We start from the raw sequence: 18,092 nt of genomic DNA, 5'->3' as shown, positions 1-18,092 counted from the left end.
ACAAGATCAAGAATGTTGGGGAATTTTGGATATGGCTTCAGTAATGCTAAAGGCCTGATAGTTGTGTCTTGTTCCTCATTCCTCAGCAACTTCATATAACAAAAAGCTATCAATGGTATATTTTTTACAGAGTGAAAGAACAGACCAGGTAACCTTTAGAAAGATAATTCAAAACTTAGCAATGAGCTAATAAGAACCTGTTATTTCAAGTAGGGGACACTCCAGACTACATACCGAAGCATCCATGCTATCTCCTGTTGGCCATCGGTGCTTGTTAGTGTAGCCGTTCACGTGTTCTCCTGCTTGTCTTTGGAAGAAATATCCCACCGTGGCATCATCCTGAGAGCGGCCGCTCAAAGGCACCTGTGCGTTGGAAGCACCGGGAGGAATGGCATGTGGATGGTTTCCAATGGGCCCTGACGCTGTTCCTCCAGAGGGGACCATCCCGACTGCAACCCCAAGTGCATCCTGCCCATTGCTTGCATGCATTATTCCTCTGGTCTCTTGCCAAGCCACTTCATTCATGCCTACGACGCATGGAGTGTTCATTCCACATAGGCACCTGCAAAAAACACACAAAAGCCAAAATGAGCAAAAAAACGTAAACGTAATAAAAGGCTTAAAGCCCAAATACATCCATTCTATAAGCTAAATACATTCCAGCATCAAAGCAAAAGATGAGCAAATAAGTCCTGTTATGTTTTTTTTTTTTTTTAAGCCACAGTTGACAAGTCTGTGCCCTGCCAGATTGCTACAAAGGAGGACCTTTTCTCTGTGGAAGCAGAGGTCTCTCTTCAGACATTGGCAGACACTGTTGTGTAACCCTCAGAAACCTTAAAAAGAACCCTAGTTCAGAACGGTTGAGTCTATTGTATAGATAATACAGTGAAAAGGTGAAAAATATCCTCACTGGCAATCCAGAAAGGATTCTCCTTGCTGATGCCAGTCACATGCCCAAAAACCACCAAAAATGTTGCCACCGAGTCACAAAATGGCAGCAGAGCAGAACCAGAGCAGCCATGCTCAATCTGTGCCGATCAACCAGCAGTTTCTGCATGAACACTGATATTACTGTATAGAAGAGATTATGTACCAGGGGAAAGAAAAAATTCCGGATTTAAAAAAACAAAAACAAACCAAGAAGAATTGTCCATCAGTCTACGGCTACGCTTTCTGCACATTGCTTATGAGGTGGTTTGAAAAAAAAAGAAAGAAAAAAAAAAAAAAAAGAGAAAATCACTTTAGAGAACCAACAAATACTACAACCTAGTAAAAGTAAGATTAATAAAGTGAATGCCAGGAAAATTCTATGGAGGAAGCTCACAGCAGTCCTAGTATATCTGAATCCACTGACTGTCCAGTCCGAAAAATACTGCCACTAGCATTCTATGCATTAAGATAGGAAGCCTTCTGTGTGCAGCAGACCCCCCTCAATACTTACCCGAGCCCCATTTCGATTCAGCAATGTTGCTCGAGAGCCACGAAGTCCGGGTACTCTCCCTCATTGGCTGAGACGGGAGCAGGCGCCATTAGCTGTCAGTCAGTGAGGCAATAAGGAGGAGAAGAGGCAGGGCCGAGTCACAACTCGGCGTCTGAATGGACACACAGAGCAGCAGCTCAGCTTGAGGCCCCCATAGCTAGCTGCTTGCAGTGGAGGCAACCGGCAGGAGGGAGGGGCCTGGAGCGCTGGCGAGGAAACCCAGAAGAGGGGGATAGGGGCTGCTCTGTGCAAAACCACTGCACACAGAGCAGGCAAGTATTATAAGTTTGTTATTGTTAAACAAAAAAAAAAAAAAAAAGGGGGGTGGGGAACGACTTTCAAAGCGGAGTTCCAGACGTTTTTGTGTTTACTAAAAAAAAGTCAGCAGCTACACTTTTTGTAGCTGCTGACTTTTAATAAAAACACACTCACCTGTCTCACGATCCAGCAATGCAGCAGCCCAAACCCTTGCTTCTAACCCTCGCCTCTCCACAGCGCCAGCATTACAAGTGTGGGCACCCGGCTGTGGCAGCTTGCGGCATTACAGATGGGTGTGAGTCACGCTGCGCATCCTCAATGGTCGGGCAATCTTCTGAGACCTGTGACGTGTCCCAGAAGATTGGGGAGAGGAGAACCTCCGCTCAAGTCGCCCCAATCGGAAATGGGAGCAGGTACCTGTCAAAACTAGGTATAGGCTAAATTATAGGCTTACCTGTAGGCAAAAGTGGCATGTAAGGGTTTACAATCACTTTATGGCTCGGTTCACATTGCTGAGAGGACTTGGCCTGCGACTTCCTTCCAATTTGGATGCCATTTACAAGGGCTGAAATCGCACCCAAGTGAGACCAAAGTAGTGCAGGAACTTTTTCTAAAGTTGGAGAGACTTGCGCAGTATCAGTTAAGATGGCTCTCATAGGGAAACATTGAATTTGACATGTTATGCGACTTAGGATCTCCAGTCGGATCCCATGTCGCAGCAGTGTGAACCAAGCCTAAAACACATCCACATTACAACATATTTCCTGCACAGTCACATTTTGAGCTCTTTATTTTTTAGAAAATAGAAAAACATTTTTTTAATCCAAGAGAAAAGTGCAGCACTATTAAACTCCACATGAAAATCTGAAATGAACAAGTTTGTTCACCGCCTTCCCATCTATACATCTTAACACCCTAGTTAATATGATCCTCATCCTTATTTATAGCTTGTTATATAAAGGTTACTTCAAATATAGCTCTCCATCATAACTGTGATAAGTTTCTATACAGGACACAGATATTGTTTCTATTACATTAATGAGCACCTGCACCTAGAAATAAAGTTCATTTATAATTTTTAAATCCCTCTGCACAACATTATGCATAAATGTTACAGGAAAAATATGGCCAATGCTTTTTTGGTCATACTTCTATGGGTCACAGGAGTATACTTAGTTCTGCACTCCTGTGACCCAGACTTGGGCAACAGTGGGGCCGCTGTTGGCCGATGCCACAGAGCCAGTCCAGACTCTGCAGAAATCCTGACAAGAACGTCAGGATCTGGCCAGATTCCTGACCGGCGCCACTTCGCTTCTCAGTGCTCCACTGATACTCCCTAACAGTAGACCGGGGATCCGCTCCCCGCGCCCAATGTCACATTTCAAAAACAGTGCAGCTGTGGCCACAAAGCTGTCATTCATTATCTGAATGGACTACAAGTCTCACCTGCAATGGTGGCAGACAGGCTGTAGTTTTCAATAAAATGCGAGGGCACGGATGAGCGCCCTTGTACTTAACTGACACTTCCTCCAGCTTTGTAACTGTTTACCTGTATGGAGGTATTGAGCAGGCAAGCTTGAGGCAATGTCTGCAGGAGATCTGCTGATCGTGGGTGCAATGCTCTCCAGACTCATCAGAAAAAAAAAAAAAAAAAGCTAATTTTTTCCTTTGCAAAAATATGTGCATTTATTATTTTTTGCTTAAAGGATAAGTTCACCTTTCATAACATGTTACACCCATATTCATGTAATGAAGGCACCAGCCCCCGCACGTTCTGATCCCTGCTGTGCCAGCTAGTGTGTTCAACACCCGCCATCTATAATTTTTTTTTTGATAGCTAGAAGAACCCGTGCAGAGCTTCGCCCACTCAGCCATGTCACTTATTCACTGTGCTCTGTAAATGGAAAACTACAAGGTCCGGCATCCTTTGCGGATGTCGGCATGTAGTTTTCAATGAACTACCACAACGCTGTGAGCACTGTGGTAGTTCATTCTTTCTTCCTGTCACCATGTATCGGCTTCCTTGTACAAAAGGTATGAAGAAGCAGATACAGTGACAAACTGCAGGAGACCTGCATGGCATTAGAGATCTGCTGGTTCAATGCTTTACAGGCTCCTGCAACAAAAAAAATGCACTTTTTTTACAGTGTGCCAAGGCACTGGTCAGGTGGTTCCCGCCAAACAGTAGAATCAAAGTCTGCCTGAATGTCAATCCTCGACTAACTTTGCAACTGTTATGTTTTTAAGGCAGAGTTATGCATCTCTGCATCAATGTGTATGTAAACCCAAACAATGAACTTCATTTGTTTGGTCTCTTTTGGTCTTTTAAATTTACTATTGAAAAAGTTGTCATACACCTCATAGCCCATTGCTCAGACCACCAAGCCAAAACATGGATTTGGATAAGGGGCGCATTGCTTAAAGTGGTTGTAAGCCCTGGTTCACATTGGTACGATTTGACATGTGTTTTGACATGTCAAATTGGCGGTAATTGCCTTGCACAGCTTCATTCCCTCAGCTCAAATTGAACCTGACTGAAGGAATTTAATTTTTTTAAACAAACATGTCTACTTACCTGCTCTGTGCAAAAGAATTGCACAGAGCAAGCCCAATCCTCCTCTCTTGCTGGTTCCCCTGAATAGAGGACACTCACGCAGGCTCCCTCCTGAGCCCCACTGCTGCATCCATTGACACAGACAGCAGGACTTGGCCCCGCTTCCTCGTCACTGAAGGTGATTGACAGGAGTGGGAGCCAATGGCTCCATTGATCTGCCCAGGGAGGAGTGACAAAGCCAGGAGAGTTGCAGCTCTCATGTGCAGCGCTGGATTGCGATGGGGTACAGGTAAGTAAAAAGGGGCGAGGGGGAGAGTCTGACACAAATAATGTATTAAGGTAAAATAAACCTTGAGGCTTAAGAACTACTTTCAGGCTGGGTTCACACTAGTGCAAACTGGATGCGGAGTTTCTCTGCATCGAATTCGCAGGACAGGAGATTGTGATCGGCTCTCTATGGAGCCGGTTCACATATCTCCGGGGCGGCTGCGGAGTGGATTGCACAGAGGTCCTATGTGTCTGGCTCCATTTTGGGGCCGAATTCAGGCAAAAATGTGGCCCAGAAACGGAGAACAGAGGCGCACCGGAACCCTGTGGGAGCCACATGTAGCTTAGATGTGAACCCAGCCTAAATGTGCATTTTGCTGAACAGGCACGCTTCTATAGGACCTCAAATTACATTACAATACAGATGCTCTTTATTTGAAAGGCTCAAATCTAGAAGGGTGGTGAAGAAGGACCCTTACGTTTTGAATATACTATTTTAATATCAACCAGAACCTTCAGAATGTTGTCATCAATTAGAGCCATTATGTTTTCACTTTGATTCAATCCACTGCAGCTAAAACAGGTAGGGGGGTTGGATTGTGCCTTTTGACAATGTCTTAAGAATGATCAGCAGATTACATAGAGGTATGGAGGCAAAAGTTGGGAATCCTTGGCCTGCAGAAGTATATTCGTTGAAAGAAACGAAATACTGGGGGGGGGGGAACACCACACACAAACGCAGTTGCACCCAAAGCCAGCACTAAAACAAAAACATTTTTTTTATTTTGCCCACAATAAAATTAGATTTTTTGCACTCATTTTCTCTGAGTTCACAGAAGGACACAGCCCGATAAGGAATCTTGACTGTAGGTTAATTTAGCATCACCTACTTCTGAAGGTGGCACCATATGGTAAAAAATTACTTGCCCGGCTGTGTCCTTCAATGAACGAAAGGGAATCCTTTTCTCTGAGCTCATTGGTGGACATGGCTTTCTCTCTTACTCATGACTGGGTTATAACTCCTGTAGATAGCAGTATGTCCCAACCGTTATTAGAATAAGCCATCAATGAACAAAAGAGGAACAAATGCTCTAACCAGGTAGGTTGTGGTCACAGTATACACATAGTATTTCATATTCAAAGCAGACGAGTCCTTTACAAATTCGTTCATTCATCCAAATGTTTTATATACACACAAGATCCAACTGTCAAGAAACAAAACAAGAAGGAACATCTATACAGATTTCAACGTGATTTATTGCAAAGGACTTTGTAACTGTGTTTGGTGACATAAAACAGTGCTGCAGAACATAATTTCAGCATCCATTATGTTGGAAAGAGGAAGTAAAGCGTGAAGCCGCAGACTGGCTGGAAAAGACCCAAGTGAGAGAAGACAAAGCCGTGTTCCAGTCTTGCAGGGACTAGTTCACAGGAGAGTAAAACAATGTAGAGAGAAGTACGACGTTGAATATCAGCATGGATACCCGGCTACATGAGTCATTACATGCCCCGGTGAAGGGATATTGGAATTCCACTCCCTACATGCCATCAATCTAAGCCAGATGTTATCAGCAGCTAAAAATGTCAGATACAGGAAAGAATTCCTTTATATCAGTCCCATTCAGCAACATAACCTCCCAAGGCATGGCGGAGAATGTAAACTGTGTTAACCCTCCCGCTTTGTGGCAGTTTAATCCTTCTGCTGATTCAGACAGATGTGCCATTCCACAGAGAAACATTGTATTCCAGTGCAGTACCCAGTCCTGCAAGAAAGCTACTAAAATGACTAACCCTTTCACTGTTGATGCCAATCCTCTCCACCCCCCCCTAAATGTTTTGAACATGTTAAAAGCACACATTTTAGACCAAAAGATTAGCACAGTGGTGTAGTGGGTAGCACTCTCGCCTAGCAGTAAGAAGGGTCGCTGGTTCGAATCCCAACCACGACACTACCTACCTGGAGTTTGCATGTTCTCCCTGTGCCTGCGTGGGTTTCCTCCGGGTACTCCGGTTTCCCCCCATACTCTAAAGACATGCTGGTAGGTTAATTGGATCCTGTCTAAATTGGCCCTAGTATATGAATGCGAGTTAGGGACCTTAGATTGTAAGCTCCTTGAGGGTGTAGGGACTGATGTGAATGTATAATGTATATGTAAAGCGCTGCGTAAATTGATGGCGCTATATAAGTACCTGAAATAAATAAAGTTCTGCAGACAGAAAAAAAAAATTTAAAAAAGTCAGCAGCTACAAATACTGTAGCTGCTGACTTTTAATATAAGGACTCTTACCTGTCCAGGGAGCCCGCGAAGTCGGCACCTGAAGCCGATCTTCGGATCAACTCCTGGGTGCTGTTGCCGCCATTCCTGGTAAGGGAATCAGGCAGTAAGGACTTTCGGCTTCATTCCTGGTTCCCCACTGCGCATGTGTAAGTCGCGATGCGTGTTAAGATTGGTCCCTGCTGTCTTCTGGGACCTGTGTGTCTCCCAGAAATCAGCAGGGGGGATTTGCCGGACATTGTGTAGATCGCCGCACAATGTGCAGTGATTTTCCATGGAAGTGGGAGCAAATACCTGGATTTGACAGGTATCGATTCCCCCACCCCCTTGAAAGGTGCCAAATGTAACACCAAAATGGGGGGGGGGGGGGTAGAATCTGAACAGCTGAAGTTCCATTTTTGGGTGGAACACTTTAAAATCATCATATATTGTCTGAAAGCAGACGACTCTAGCATAAAATGGTGGTCGTTATTTTTTATGCCACATAACATTAGTGCAACTGCTTATTAAACCTATATTTTCCATAAAAAAAAAAAAACCACTCAAAATCGCACACAAGCACAATACCTGATTTTTCAGTAAAGTATAAACTGCGCAGAGCAAATAGATAGCAAACATGTCAACCCTGAAATTGTGCCTACCCAGGAAACCGCAAAAAAAAACTACAGTACTCAAAATTGTCCATAAGCAATACTTTACAAGCCCAAATCCATTTTTAACATTCCTTTAAATCGTTCATTTGGCCCTGCCAAGTGCCCTAACAAACTATTTACTGGGTGTGCCGGTATTAGCTGTATGTAGCCTCAGCAATACAGAGTATACTGTCCTGTGTTCTGGCAGCAGAACAAGAATTTCCCATCCCACTCCCAGAACACAGTCAAGTCAGACAGTGCTGCTTGGCCATTCACAGGAAGCTTTGTAATCTATAAATGAATACAAAGCTTCCTCTGATTCTGCCTCAGCCAGAGGAAGCTTTGTATCCACTCCATAGAATACAAAGCTCCCTGTAAAATGGATGTGCAGCGCAGCTCTATTTTGTTCTGGGAGCAGGACGGAAGTTTTTGTCCCACTGCCAGAACACAGCGCTGTATACTGTATGTAGCTGAGGCTATATATAGTTAACAGCACATCAAACTAGTTTAGGGGACATTTTAACGTGCAGTTGGGCTTTAATGGTCATCAAATTTTGAGTCAACAGTGAATGACCCTAGAAATATTGCTCTCACTCAGGTGTGCACTGCAATACCCAATATATGATGAAAATGTATTTTTAATTTTTTTACGCTTGTAAACCTAATGCGCGCATTGCGTTATTATGCATGTCTGCCTCCCCTTCTCTGGCTTAGGATCGCCCAGTGAATTAAATTCAAGATACTAACCTACAAAGCCATTCACAACTCTGGCCCAAACTATACCACCAATCTTGTCTCCAAATATCACCCAAACCATTCTCTCCACTCCCACCAAGACCTCCTGCTCTCAAGCTTCCTCGTCTCCTCCTCCCATGCTCTTTTCTTCGGGACTTCTCCAGAGCCTCTCCCATCCTCTGGAACACTCTACCTCAATCTGTTTGGCTATCTCGTACTCTGGCTGCCTTTAGGCGATCCCTGAAAACTCATCTCTTCATGGAGGCCTATCACGCCTCCAACTAATCTTATCACTTCCATCAGCTTATCCCCCAAAGTTACAAACTTCTGTACCACTTGCCCCACCCTATTAGGTTGTAACCTCTTATGAGCAGAGCACTCTTAATCCACTTGTATTTTATTGTATTGTAATATTGTAACTGTACTATCTCCCTTTTATATTGTAAAGCGATGAGTAACCTGTTGGCGCTATATAAACCCTGTATAATAACGTAAACTTTTTTTTTTTTTTTTACTTTTATTACTTTTATTACTAACACAGTGGGCTGATAAGCTTCTACGTGATAGTACTCTGCAGGTGAAAGGCTCTTTAAGAAGACATCAGGGGCCTTTCAGACGCCTATGGTTACCCTTGCACACTTTTGAAGCCGATCCATCGTGGAATGGGCATTATGATAAAATTCACTGGCAACAGCTTACTGCAAAAAGGTAAAAACCAGTTGGCTGGCAGGAGTAGAGTAAGTATCTTCCACAGCCTGGATAAATCGAAGTGTGGTCCCAAACAGCTGACTGATTTTGCATTCAATATTAACCACATCAATACCGGACACTTTCACCCCCTTCCTGCCCAGGCCAATTTTCAGCGCTGTCACCCTTTGAATGACAATTGCACGGACTTGATGCAACACTGTACCCATATTGCATTTTTATTTTTCCGAGACAGAGCTTTCTTTTGGTGGTATTTAATCACCACTGGGTTTTTAATTTTTTGCTAAACAAAAAAAAAAAAAAGTTTGTTTGTTATAAAATTTTGCAAATAGGCAAATTTTTCTTCTTCACTGATAAGGCTGTACTGATAAACTACACATCGGTCACAGAGCGTGCCCCAGGGGTGTACACTTGGGAGGACATCCTCCCAGAACTGGAGGCCTGCACTGTAGCCACCTTTCGACTATACCACGGCAGAAAGTGGTTAAAAGGTAAACACTAACCCCAGGGCCAGTTTTATTTTTTCTGCACCAAAAATGCATGGACAGTAGGATATATAGATTTCAATGGGATAGTTTACACCACTGCAGTGATGGACAGTAGGATATATAGATTTCAATGGGATAGTTTACACCACTGCAGTGTGTCAGTTAACAAAAATAGAAGCTGCTGCATTTTCTTCTGCAAGGAACTACATTACACAACCCCCCCCCCCCCCCCCCCAAAAAAAAAAAAAAACTTTGGGGGGTGGACAACCCACTGGAAGTAAACAAAAAGCAGTCCTTCGATATGATGGCTGCATTCTTTTTTTTTTTTCTTCCATCTTTCACCTGGCGATGTTCTGTCTCTGAGTGAAAACATTCACTTTTCTGTATCTATAGAGGAGCAGCTTTGTCACCTTAGGAAAGAAAGTACGATAGGACTACAGATCTGTGGTTAACCACTTTCCACCCTAGCTATAGCCGAATAACGGCTACAGCACGGGCTTCTAGTGCCAGGAGGGCACTGGATCGCGCTTCAGTGATCGCGCTTCTAGCGCACTGTGATTACCGAGTCTTTCGGACTTGGGTGATCGCAGAACAGGGTAAAGGGCCAATCACAGCGGGCCCTTTACCACTTGATCAGCTGTCAGCCAATGTAAGCTGTTCAGGAAGTAAACAGGAGCCGGTTACCAGCTTTTTTTTTCTCCTCACGATCAGCGTGAGGAGAAAAGAATAAAGCCGGTAAACTGGCTTCTGTTACAGGGACATCGGTCCCGATCGGTGCCGCCCACTTGTGCCCATCAGTGAAGGAAAAGAAAAATTAACTGTTTGCAAATTATAACAAACTATGAAAAAAAAAAAAAAAAATCTCTTCAAAATTTTTTTTGTTTCTTTAGCAAAAAATACAAAACCCAGCAGTGAGTAAATACCACCAAAAGAAAGTTCTGTGAAAAAAAAAAATTTTCATTTGGGTACAGTGTTCCATGACAGCGCAATTGTCATTCAAAATGTGACAGCTCTGAAAGCCGAAAATTGGCCTGGGCAGGAAGGGGGTGAAAGTGCCCAGTAGGCAAGTGGTTAACAAAGGAGAACTAGGCAGGGCTGCTAAGACTCCTGTGATAAACAAAGTGCACAGGGCTGCTGTGGATATCTTTTAGGATCAACGGGGGGGGGGGGTTGCATTTGTTAAACAGATATAATGAAACTTTAAATGATATATTTAAAAAACGGACAAAAAAGGAGAATTCATTGTTATGGTTTACATACACTTTAAATAGAACATGCATTCAATTTTTTTTGTACACAACGAGATGCACCAACCACTGGTGTCTTGTATCTGCACACGAAAGGTAGATGTAGGGTTAATCTGCACATGAAAAAGGTAGAGGCAGGGTTTGCCTACACAACATGTTAAGCCCTGTGGTTTTGATAACAATCGCCCCAAGGGCAATCATTGACGAGCTATTTTTGGGCTGCGTTCTGAAACAAACAAAAGTCCCAGCACAGCTTTCTAATACATGGTTTCCTTGTGCAGATTGTTATTGATGCAATCATTGGCATCTGGCATTATCACTGGCTTTATTAGAGCCGATTTATAAACTGAGCAGGAAAGAAAAAGGATGGACCGCTGCCCACAACAAGCATATACATCGCTTTAACCTGACCTAGGGAAACGACAGCTGGAAAGGGAACCAGTCACAAGAGGGCTTATGCCAAGAATCTGAATATTCATCTACAAAGAGAAGCGTGGGATTTCTAAACAACAATCATACTTACCTAGGTGGATGCAGCATTGGTCCCCTGCTGCCTCTAGGACTGAGAGATTAAACACTGCTGATCACTCGGGTCTCGGTCTTCAGTGAGCCGGCGTCTGTGCATTCACATCATTACAGCACGGCCATTTAAGCAGAATGGAGCAAAGCTGGAAGACTAGGTAAAAATGGAAGCACCCCTGTACTAACAGTGCAGGGCTGGAGGAAAGTATCATAATGTGCCGGTATCTGGTGCATAAAGCTGCAGGAGGCTTGGATATTAAATAAAAAAAAAAAATAAAAAAAAAAAAAAACACAACCACCACACACAAATGTAACAAATTCACTACCACTTTAATGCGAACAGAGTTTCATTTCCATAAATACATTTTTTTTATTATATGAGAAGCAGCAAAAGCTTCTCCAAAACATTTTTTGGTCATACTTCTCTTCAAGGTCACAGAAATGCACGCACTTTTGCTTTCCTGTGACTCAGTCACCTGATAGCAGGCTAAAGCCCACTGTTAGCTGATGTCACAGAACAGCTCCAGGCTCTGGAAGGATCACGACCATATTGTCGGGATTCACCCAGCTGCCTAATTGACAGCTGGCTCTGGTTCTCAGCACGCAGCTGAGATATGAAGCCCGCTGCAACCGCCTCCTCTCCAATGAGCGCAGGAGGGGCAGAGCAGAGAGCAGTTATCGACAGTCTCCACTCAGAGGAGACCGGGAACTGAGCAACCAGCGGTCATGTGATCGCTCAGTTCTCGGGCTTAAAGCCGAGAAGGGGAGAGTTGCAGCATCAGACCGATGCTGCAGCATAGAGGCGAGTATGTAGGTTTAATTTTTTTTTTTTTATTTTTTTTTTTAAAACTGTACCCTAAACTCCTTTAACTTGCAGTGTGCATCTGCACATACTAGCAGATTTGACAAATCAATTCAGTCCTCCATTCTTGAAAAATCATTGTCCTCTCAACCCCACCCCTTAGCTTCAGTTTTCATAAAATCAGCCTCAGAGTCTGAAGAAAGAACCGTTCGCTTATTTACCATACTGAACAAAGAGCATCAAGAAGGCTCAGTTCACCCTTCAGACAGTGGTAAAGCCACGATCTTGAAGTCCTGGTTGACACCAGTGTGACTTCCAATTCTTCACATGTTCACGGCTTTGCAGAAAGCGCACAGAAATAGCGCAAGAATCTTTGAGCCACAACCATTTGAATGGTCCTATTGCCGCAAATGGGGTGTGACTTGTCACGTAGGGGTGAACCAGGACTAAGTGTACTTGCACATGGTACTGATGATTGCATATCAGTATTCCTGGCCAAAATGTCATGTGTTTATTTTCCGAGTACAGTACAAGAAAATAAATTCTAGCTCTCAGAAAGGAATTTTAACCTCTTCAAATAACATTTTACAAGTATATGCGCGTAAAATACTGACTGCCCATTCAGATTTCTGTAAAAAAAAATAAAAAAATTAACTTCTGTTTACGTGCCTGTGTGTACAGGCACATTGAGAACAATAGGCTTTGTTTATATCAAGAAAGAAAAAAAAGGAGGGGGGGACCTGAGTTTTTAGGCAGCATTGTGCAAGAGGCCCAACAGTTCATGTAGTAGAGGGGTATCACTGTACATTATAACAAGGAAAAAAGTGCTGGGATCATGAAGTAAGTTATTACAGACAGGCTCCAATTTGTTTTCATTCACCTCCTGTGAAAATACACACTGGGTGGTGTCTAGGTTCCAGGATCAAAGGGTGACTACATCCCATAAACACAACATATAGGCTGTATATTTTACTTTCATACACCTGACAAAGTACAGGACAGCTCCCTCCCTGTTCACATGGTATGATTATACCACCCTAGGAAAGCAGGCTCTTTATTGGCCCATTCCTAAATATGTATAGTGAGCACAGTCCCACTCCATGGAGCAAATTAAATGTCCACTGAGCTAGGAGGCTGCAGGAGAACCCAGTCCTACTCCTCTGTACAGCAAATCCAAGTTCTCTAATGTAGGAGCCAGCAAGAGAGCCCAGTCCTACTCCACTGTACAGCAAATACAAGGTTCTCATCTTGGAGCCAGCAAGAGAACCCAGTCCTACTCCTCTGTACAGCAAATACAAGGTTCTCTCATCTTGGAGCCAGCAAGAGAACCCAGTCCTACTCCTCTGTACAGCAAATCCAAGGTTCTCCAATCTAGGAGCCAGCGAGAGCCCAGTCCTACTCCACTGTACAGCAAATACAAGTTCTCTAATCTTGGAGCCAGCAAGAGAGCCCAGTCCTACTCCGCTGTACAGCAAATACAATGTCCACTGAACTGGAAGCCTGCAAGAGAACCCAGTCCCACACCACCACCACAAAAAAACAAAAACCCAGTCCTACTCCGTTATAAAGCAAGCACAACGTCCACTGAACTAGGAGTCTGTACTCTCTGTATGGTAGAGTAGGACCTGGCTCTCTTGACCAAAAAAAGATCTGCCGAACACCTTGCTGGCAGGGCAAATAAACTGCCCACTGGATGGCACTTCCATATATATATATATATATATATATATATATATATATATATATATATATATATATATACATACATACATACATACACACACACATACATACACACGTTGTGGGGAAATCGCATGCGATTCAGACAAGAATCATACCGCATTCCTGTTCTAATTGCATGCCATTCCTTGCAGTTCGATTTGCGCCCATTTATTTAGTATTGACTCACCTGGTTATATTTTGCTACTTACACATTTTGTTTAAAACATCCTGCTTTAAATCCTGAGTTAAATCACTGGAAGGTTTTTGACATCTTCCAGGGACTGATTCCAAGGTTTGCACATCAGTTCTGGTAATTACAAGGGTACTGATTTAAAATTCTATTCTATTGAACGGAACAAGATTAGGGCTGATTCACACCACAGCAAATGGGTTATTGTATGCATAGGATGCACACGTAGGTGTATATTTTTTTTACATTCGCTGCAATGTGTTACTTTTGTCCCTTCAAAATGATTGCTGCAAAGTGCTACAGCAAGTTAATTTAAAATGCAAAAATGCAACATATTCTATTTACTTTTTTTCTATTCAGTGCCTTATATCCTATTGCTTCAGCTTATAGCATGTCTGTGTGAACTAAAGCAATAGGACATAAGGCAAACTGCCTTACTCTTGCACTGGGACTGCATTGGGCAAAGCAGTCTAAAACTGCTGGTATGAATAGGCCTCTTAACGGGAAAGGCCCTGTTTTAGCATTAGAAGCGATATTCCAAAGCACACGTTTCCAAGAAATACAAGAAGCCCAAATCCTTGGCTAGCAGGAACATAAACACAAGTGCCAGGATAAGCTATGTTTTTTGCCTATAGGGAGAGGGTAGAGGGAGGAAGACGACCTGTGCTTGATGCTCTCAAGACCACCTCATTCCGACAACCTAGCCGTCCTAGGTCACAGATCTGTGTCCCTTAGTACCGTATTTATCTGGTCCCATTTTAGTATTGCTTTGAAAGAGCAATTTTGTTGTACCGTTTCAGCATTGTACATCAAGGTTTGCACCTAGAACACTGTATAAAATATCTCCAGGTTATCTTGTTTGGTGTAGGAGTCGGTTGTGGGGTTTACGTCAAGAATGCATCATATAAGCTTGTCTGAAGGTTACATTGACTTGATATCACACAAGATAAACTAGTCACACTCACGCTACTGTACACTGCTAGAAGGTGAAAAAAAAATAAAAATTACATGGCATGAAAGCACATTACATTTTATCTTCCAAAGTTTTTTTTTTATTTTTAAGACATGCACATAATCTGATATATCTACTTCCTGGAGAGCCAAGTAGCCGTAGGATATTTTATACACTTCAAAACCTTTAGCTATGCAAACTACGTGCCACTGCCCTACCTCCCGCCTACTCTGTGGAGAACTAATGTACATCATCATGGAACGCAATCTTTGAATGCCAATGGGCAAAACACAAAAATCTGCCTCTTTTCCAGAGGCCATAAGGCCTTCCACCTTACAGATCAGTCACTTCTGATGTAAGCAGGGTTTTACCTTCTAACGCACGCAGATAAAGATTTCAGATAACTTCACTAGAGAACATTTTTTTTTAAATGAAAGGGTGGTTTTAATTTTATATATTTGCTTAGGGATGCCATATATTTCAAATAATGGATGGAGGTCAGCAATCTATAACCTACTTATGTTAGTAGTTCTAGTAGCATCTAAAGCAGGGGTGCTCAACCTATGGCCTGCGACCTCATGGTCTATGATGGAGGGTCCACAAGCCCAAATCACAGGCTGCCAACACGCCATACCAGAACATCAGTATGGAGGCAGCGAAGGAAGCAAAGCAAGCGGCTGCAGGGGGAGCAGGAGCCAAATAAGCTGATGCTTCCTCAGTTGCATCGGCTCCTGTCCCAGGCTGAGAATGATACCAAGGTCACTTCACCTGCAACCTTCCTAGCAGCTTAGGAGAGTGATGACAGCAGAACAGATCAGTATATTAAACATCGTTTTGCACTGGCCATATAAGCACTTTTAAAAAAAGGGTCATTAAGCGGCTTTCAAACTGATATGCTGTGGGGTTTACCTACACAGTGGGTGCAACGCAGCCTGTAGGTCAGCTGTAATGAGCCATAGACTTCTCTTATATCCTGCAGGTTCTGTGCACTTTCAGAAAGTGCACCACATCCGCAAGATATAGTAGACATCTATGGCAAAGACCAGCTATCGCGCATGAAAGCCACAGGTGTACTGCGCTGCACCCACGGTGCGGTTAAACCACAGCACATCAGTGTGAAAGCAGCCTTACAGGGGCCGGAGGACAGTAAGGGCTTGTTTACATTTGCACCCCATAGTTCTTTGTGGTCCACAACCGGTTAGCAAATCACTTAAGTGGCCAATGCTCTTTAAAAGTTTAGGCACCCCGATCTAAAGTGTACACATCTTTACGGTGACCCTTGCACAATGGGCCCACGGAAGCAACAGACTACTACTTATCCTACTCCAACAATGCAGACGGCCTTTACTTTGAGGCAGAAGTCTCCAGACACCATTTTCTTTTTTTTTTTTTGCCACGTCAGTCAACTTTAACCAGAGACTGCTTTCAGGTTAGTATTCATATATGTCTCTTATCTAGTCGCATCATTGTGGCCTTCCGTAGTTATCCCCTTTTTTTTTTTTTTTTTATTTATTTTTTTTTAATATAATATAAGGTAACGTACTACAAATTGCATTTTAATATCTACCGTCCCGAATTACGGGACTTATAGTTTGCATCTTATATCACAGGGCCTATTGGCCGCATTACCCAACATTACCGTTATGCATGTTTATGTATTCTGCTTTCCTTACGCTTAACTAATCCTCCCCCCCCCCCCCCCCCCAAAACCCTCCCTTATTGACCCCCCCATAGTACCCGAGCACGCCTGGTGGGCAACGACAGATCTGTGTATTGTTCTTTCTAATCTCTAAGTTACACCTAGTATAGCTATGCCTCATTGCTAGGGGCAAAGACTCTCTCAACGCACAAGTAGTACTGCTTGTGGGCACGGCATTGCTTGGACACCATTTTCACTTGAGGTCTACTCTCCAGAGAGGAAGCTTCTTCCCCACCAGAGACATGACTAACCTGGGCACAGACAGGCTGGATCTTAGCTTCCTAAAGAGTGAAGAAACCAGCAAGATCTTGGGGAAGCTGGATAGAGTTAAATACCAGCTCCGCCCGTTGAAGGGGAAGAGACTAGCTGGCAGCTATAGTAAATTACATACTTCATCTCAAGCCCACACTGCTGCCAGACACAAGAAATATCACGGCATCTCTCCTTGCTGTTACCCACACCTCATTATTAGTAGGGCTGCACTGATACCGATACTAGTATCGGTGTCAACATGAGTATGGGTACCCATGCAAATGCTCCAATGCTTGATCAGATACCTGCTGTATGAGGCCAGGCATCAGCGTAGCAGGGAGGGCCAGGCAGCCTCACAGGCGATCGGCGCAGTGGAGGGGGGGGGGGGGGGGGTACATGTATAGCTTTCAATAAAGCATCTGACAGCCACTTCTCCTCTCACTCCCGCGGCTGTCAGATGCTTTATTTAAAGCTATACAGGGAGATCGGCGCTTGTACCTCCCCCCACCACCGCACCAATCATCCTATGTCCTCCTCTCCTGGCTCTCTGGCTCCCCCATATGGTCCTCACTCTCTCCAGGTCCTCCTCCAGCTCCCACGTATGGTCCTCACTCTCCTGGTCCTCCTCCAGCCTGCCCCCCGGTCTGTCAGGATGGAGAGCGGAGGAAGGAGACAGTAAATGTAATTTACCTGCTCCTTCCTTTTCCGAAGGCACAGTCAGTGATCACTGACGCTGTCCATTCATAACTGAAACATTGTAACCTGTGTTCATGATATCTCAGTTTACTGTCTCTAGGGAATCTCTATCCGCAGTCCCTTTGTCTCAAAGGGGAAGTGTCAGGGTACTGATTAGACCCCCTGATATCTCACTAAAGACCCCCCCCCCCAAATAGGGCTGATAGAAAAAAACAAAAAAAAAAAAACACACAAACACTGACACCAGGTTGATTTACACAATTGTAGCCCACAGGACACTACAGGTAGGAGCTAGACAAATTCCAAGCACAGTTCTCTTTTTACCAGACTTTTGTGAAAATAGTTTGTACGCTGAATCACCAGGATCACGACCCCTCACATATGACGTCTCCGCCTGCACACGCTGCCAGATGGGGAGGAAATGATGCAGATACTCTGCAGACGGCAACTCCAGCCTCAACAATCACACCATCAGCAAAACAAGCCGACAGAGGGAGACCTAACATTCCATAGCTATGTACAGCACTGCTGTCCTTAAGGTGTTGAATGATCCCAAGCACAACCAGATCACAGCTATAAAGCCACAGGGATCTTACAAGCATTGATGCTTAT

At 43.8% G+C, this 18,092-nt stretch overlaps 1 protein-coding gene across 1 annotated transcript in view; it reads right to left on the bottom strand.

Annotated features, from left to right (window-relative positions):
* Positions 1–234: 234 nt before the first annotated feature.
* The window catches only part of PUM2 (pumilio RNA binding family member 2), a gene marked incomplete at its 3' end in the record, with an annotated part of 29,541 nt that continues 11,683 nt past the window's right edge, over positions 235–18,092 (bottom strand). The window contains 1 exon segment of the mRNA XM_073629044.1: positions 235–562. Within this exon segment, the coding sequence (XP_073485145.1) occupies positions 235–549 (315 nt within the window).

Source organism: Aquarana catesbeiana, linkage group LG04 (assembly GCF_042186555.1).
Source record: "Aquarana catesbeiana isolate 2022-GZ linkage group LG04, ASM4218655v1, whole genome shotgun sequence".
NCBI classification, from domain to species: Eukaryota; Metazoa; Chordata; class Amphibia; order Anura; family Ranidae; genus Aquarana; species Aquarana catesbeiana.
The sequence above is the reverse complement of the archived record's forward strand: the minus strand, read 5'-3'. Positions and strand labels throughout refer to the sequence as shown.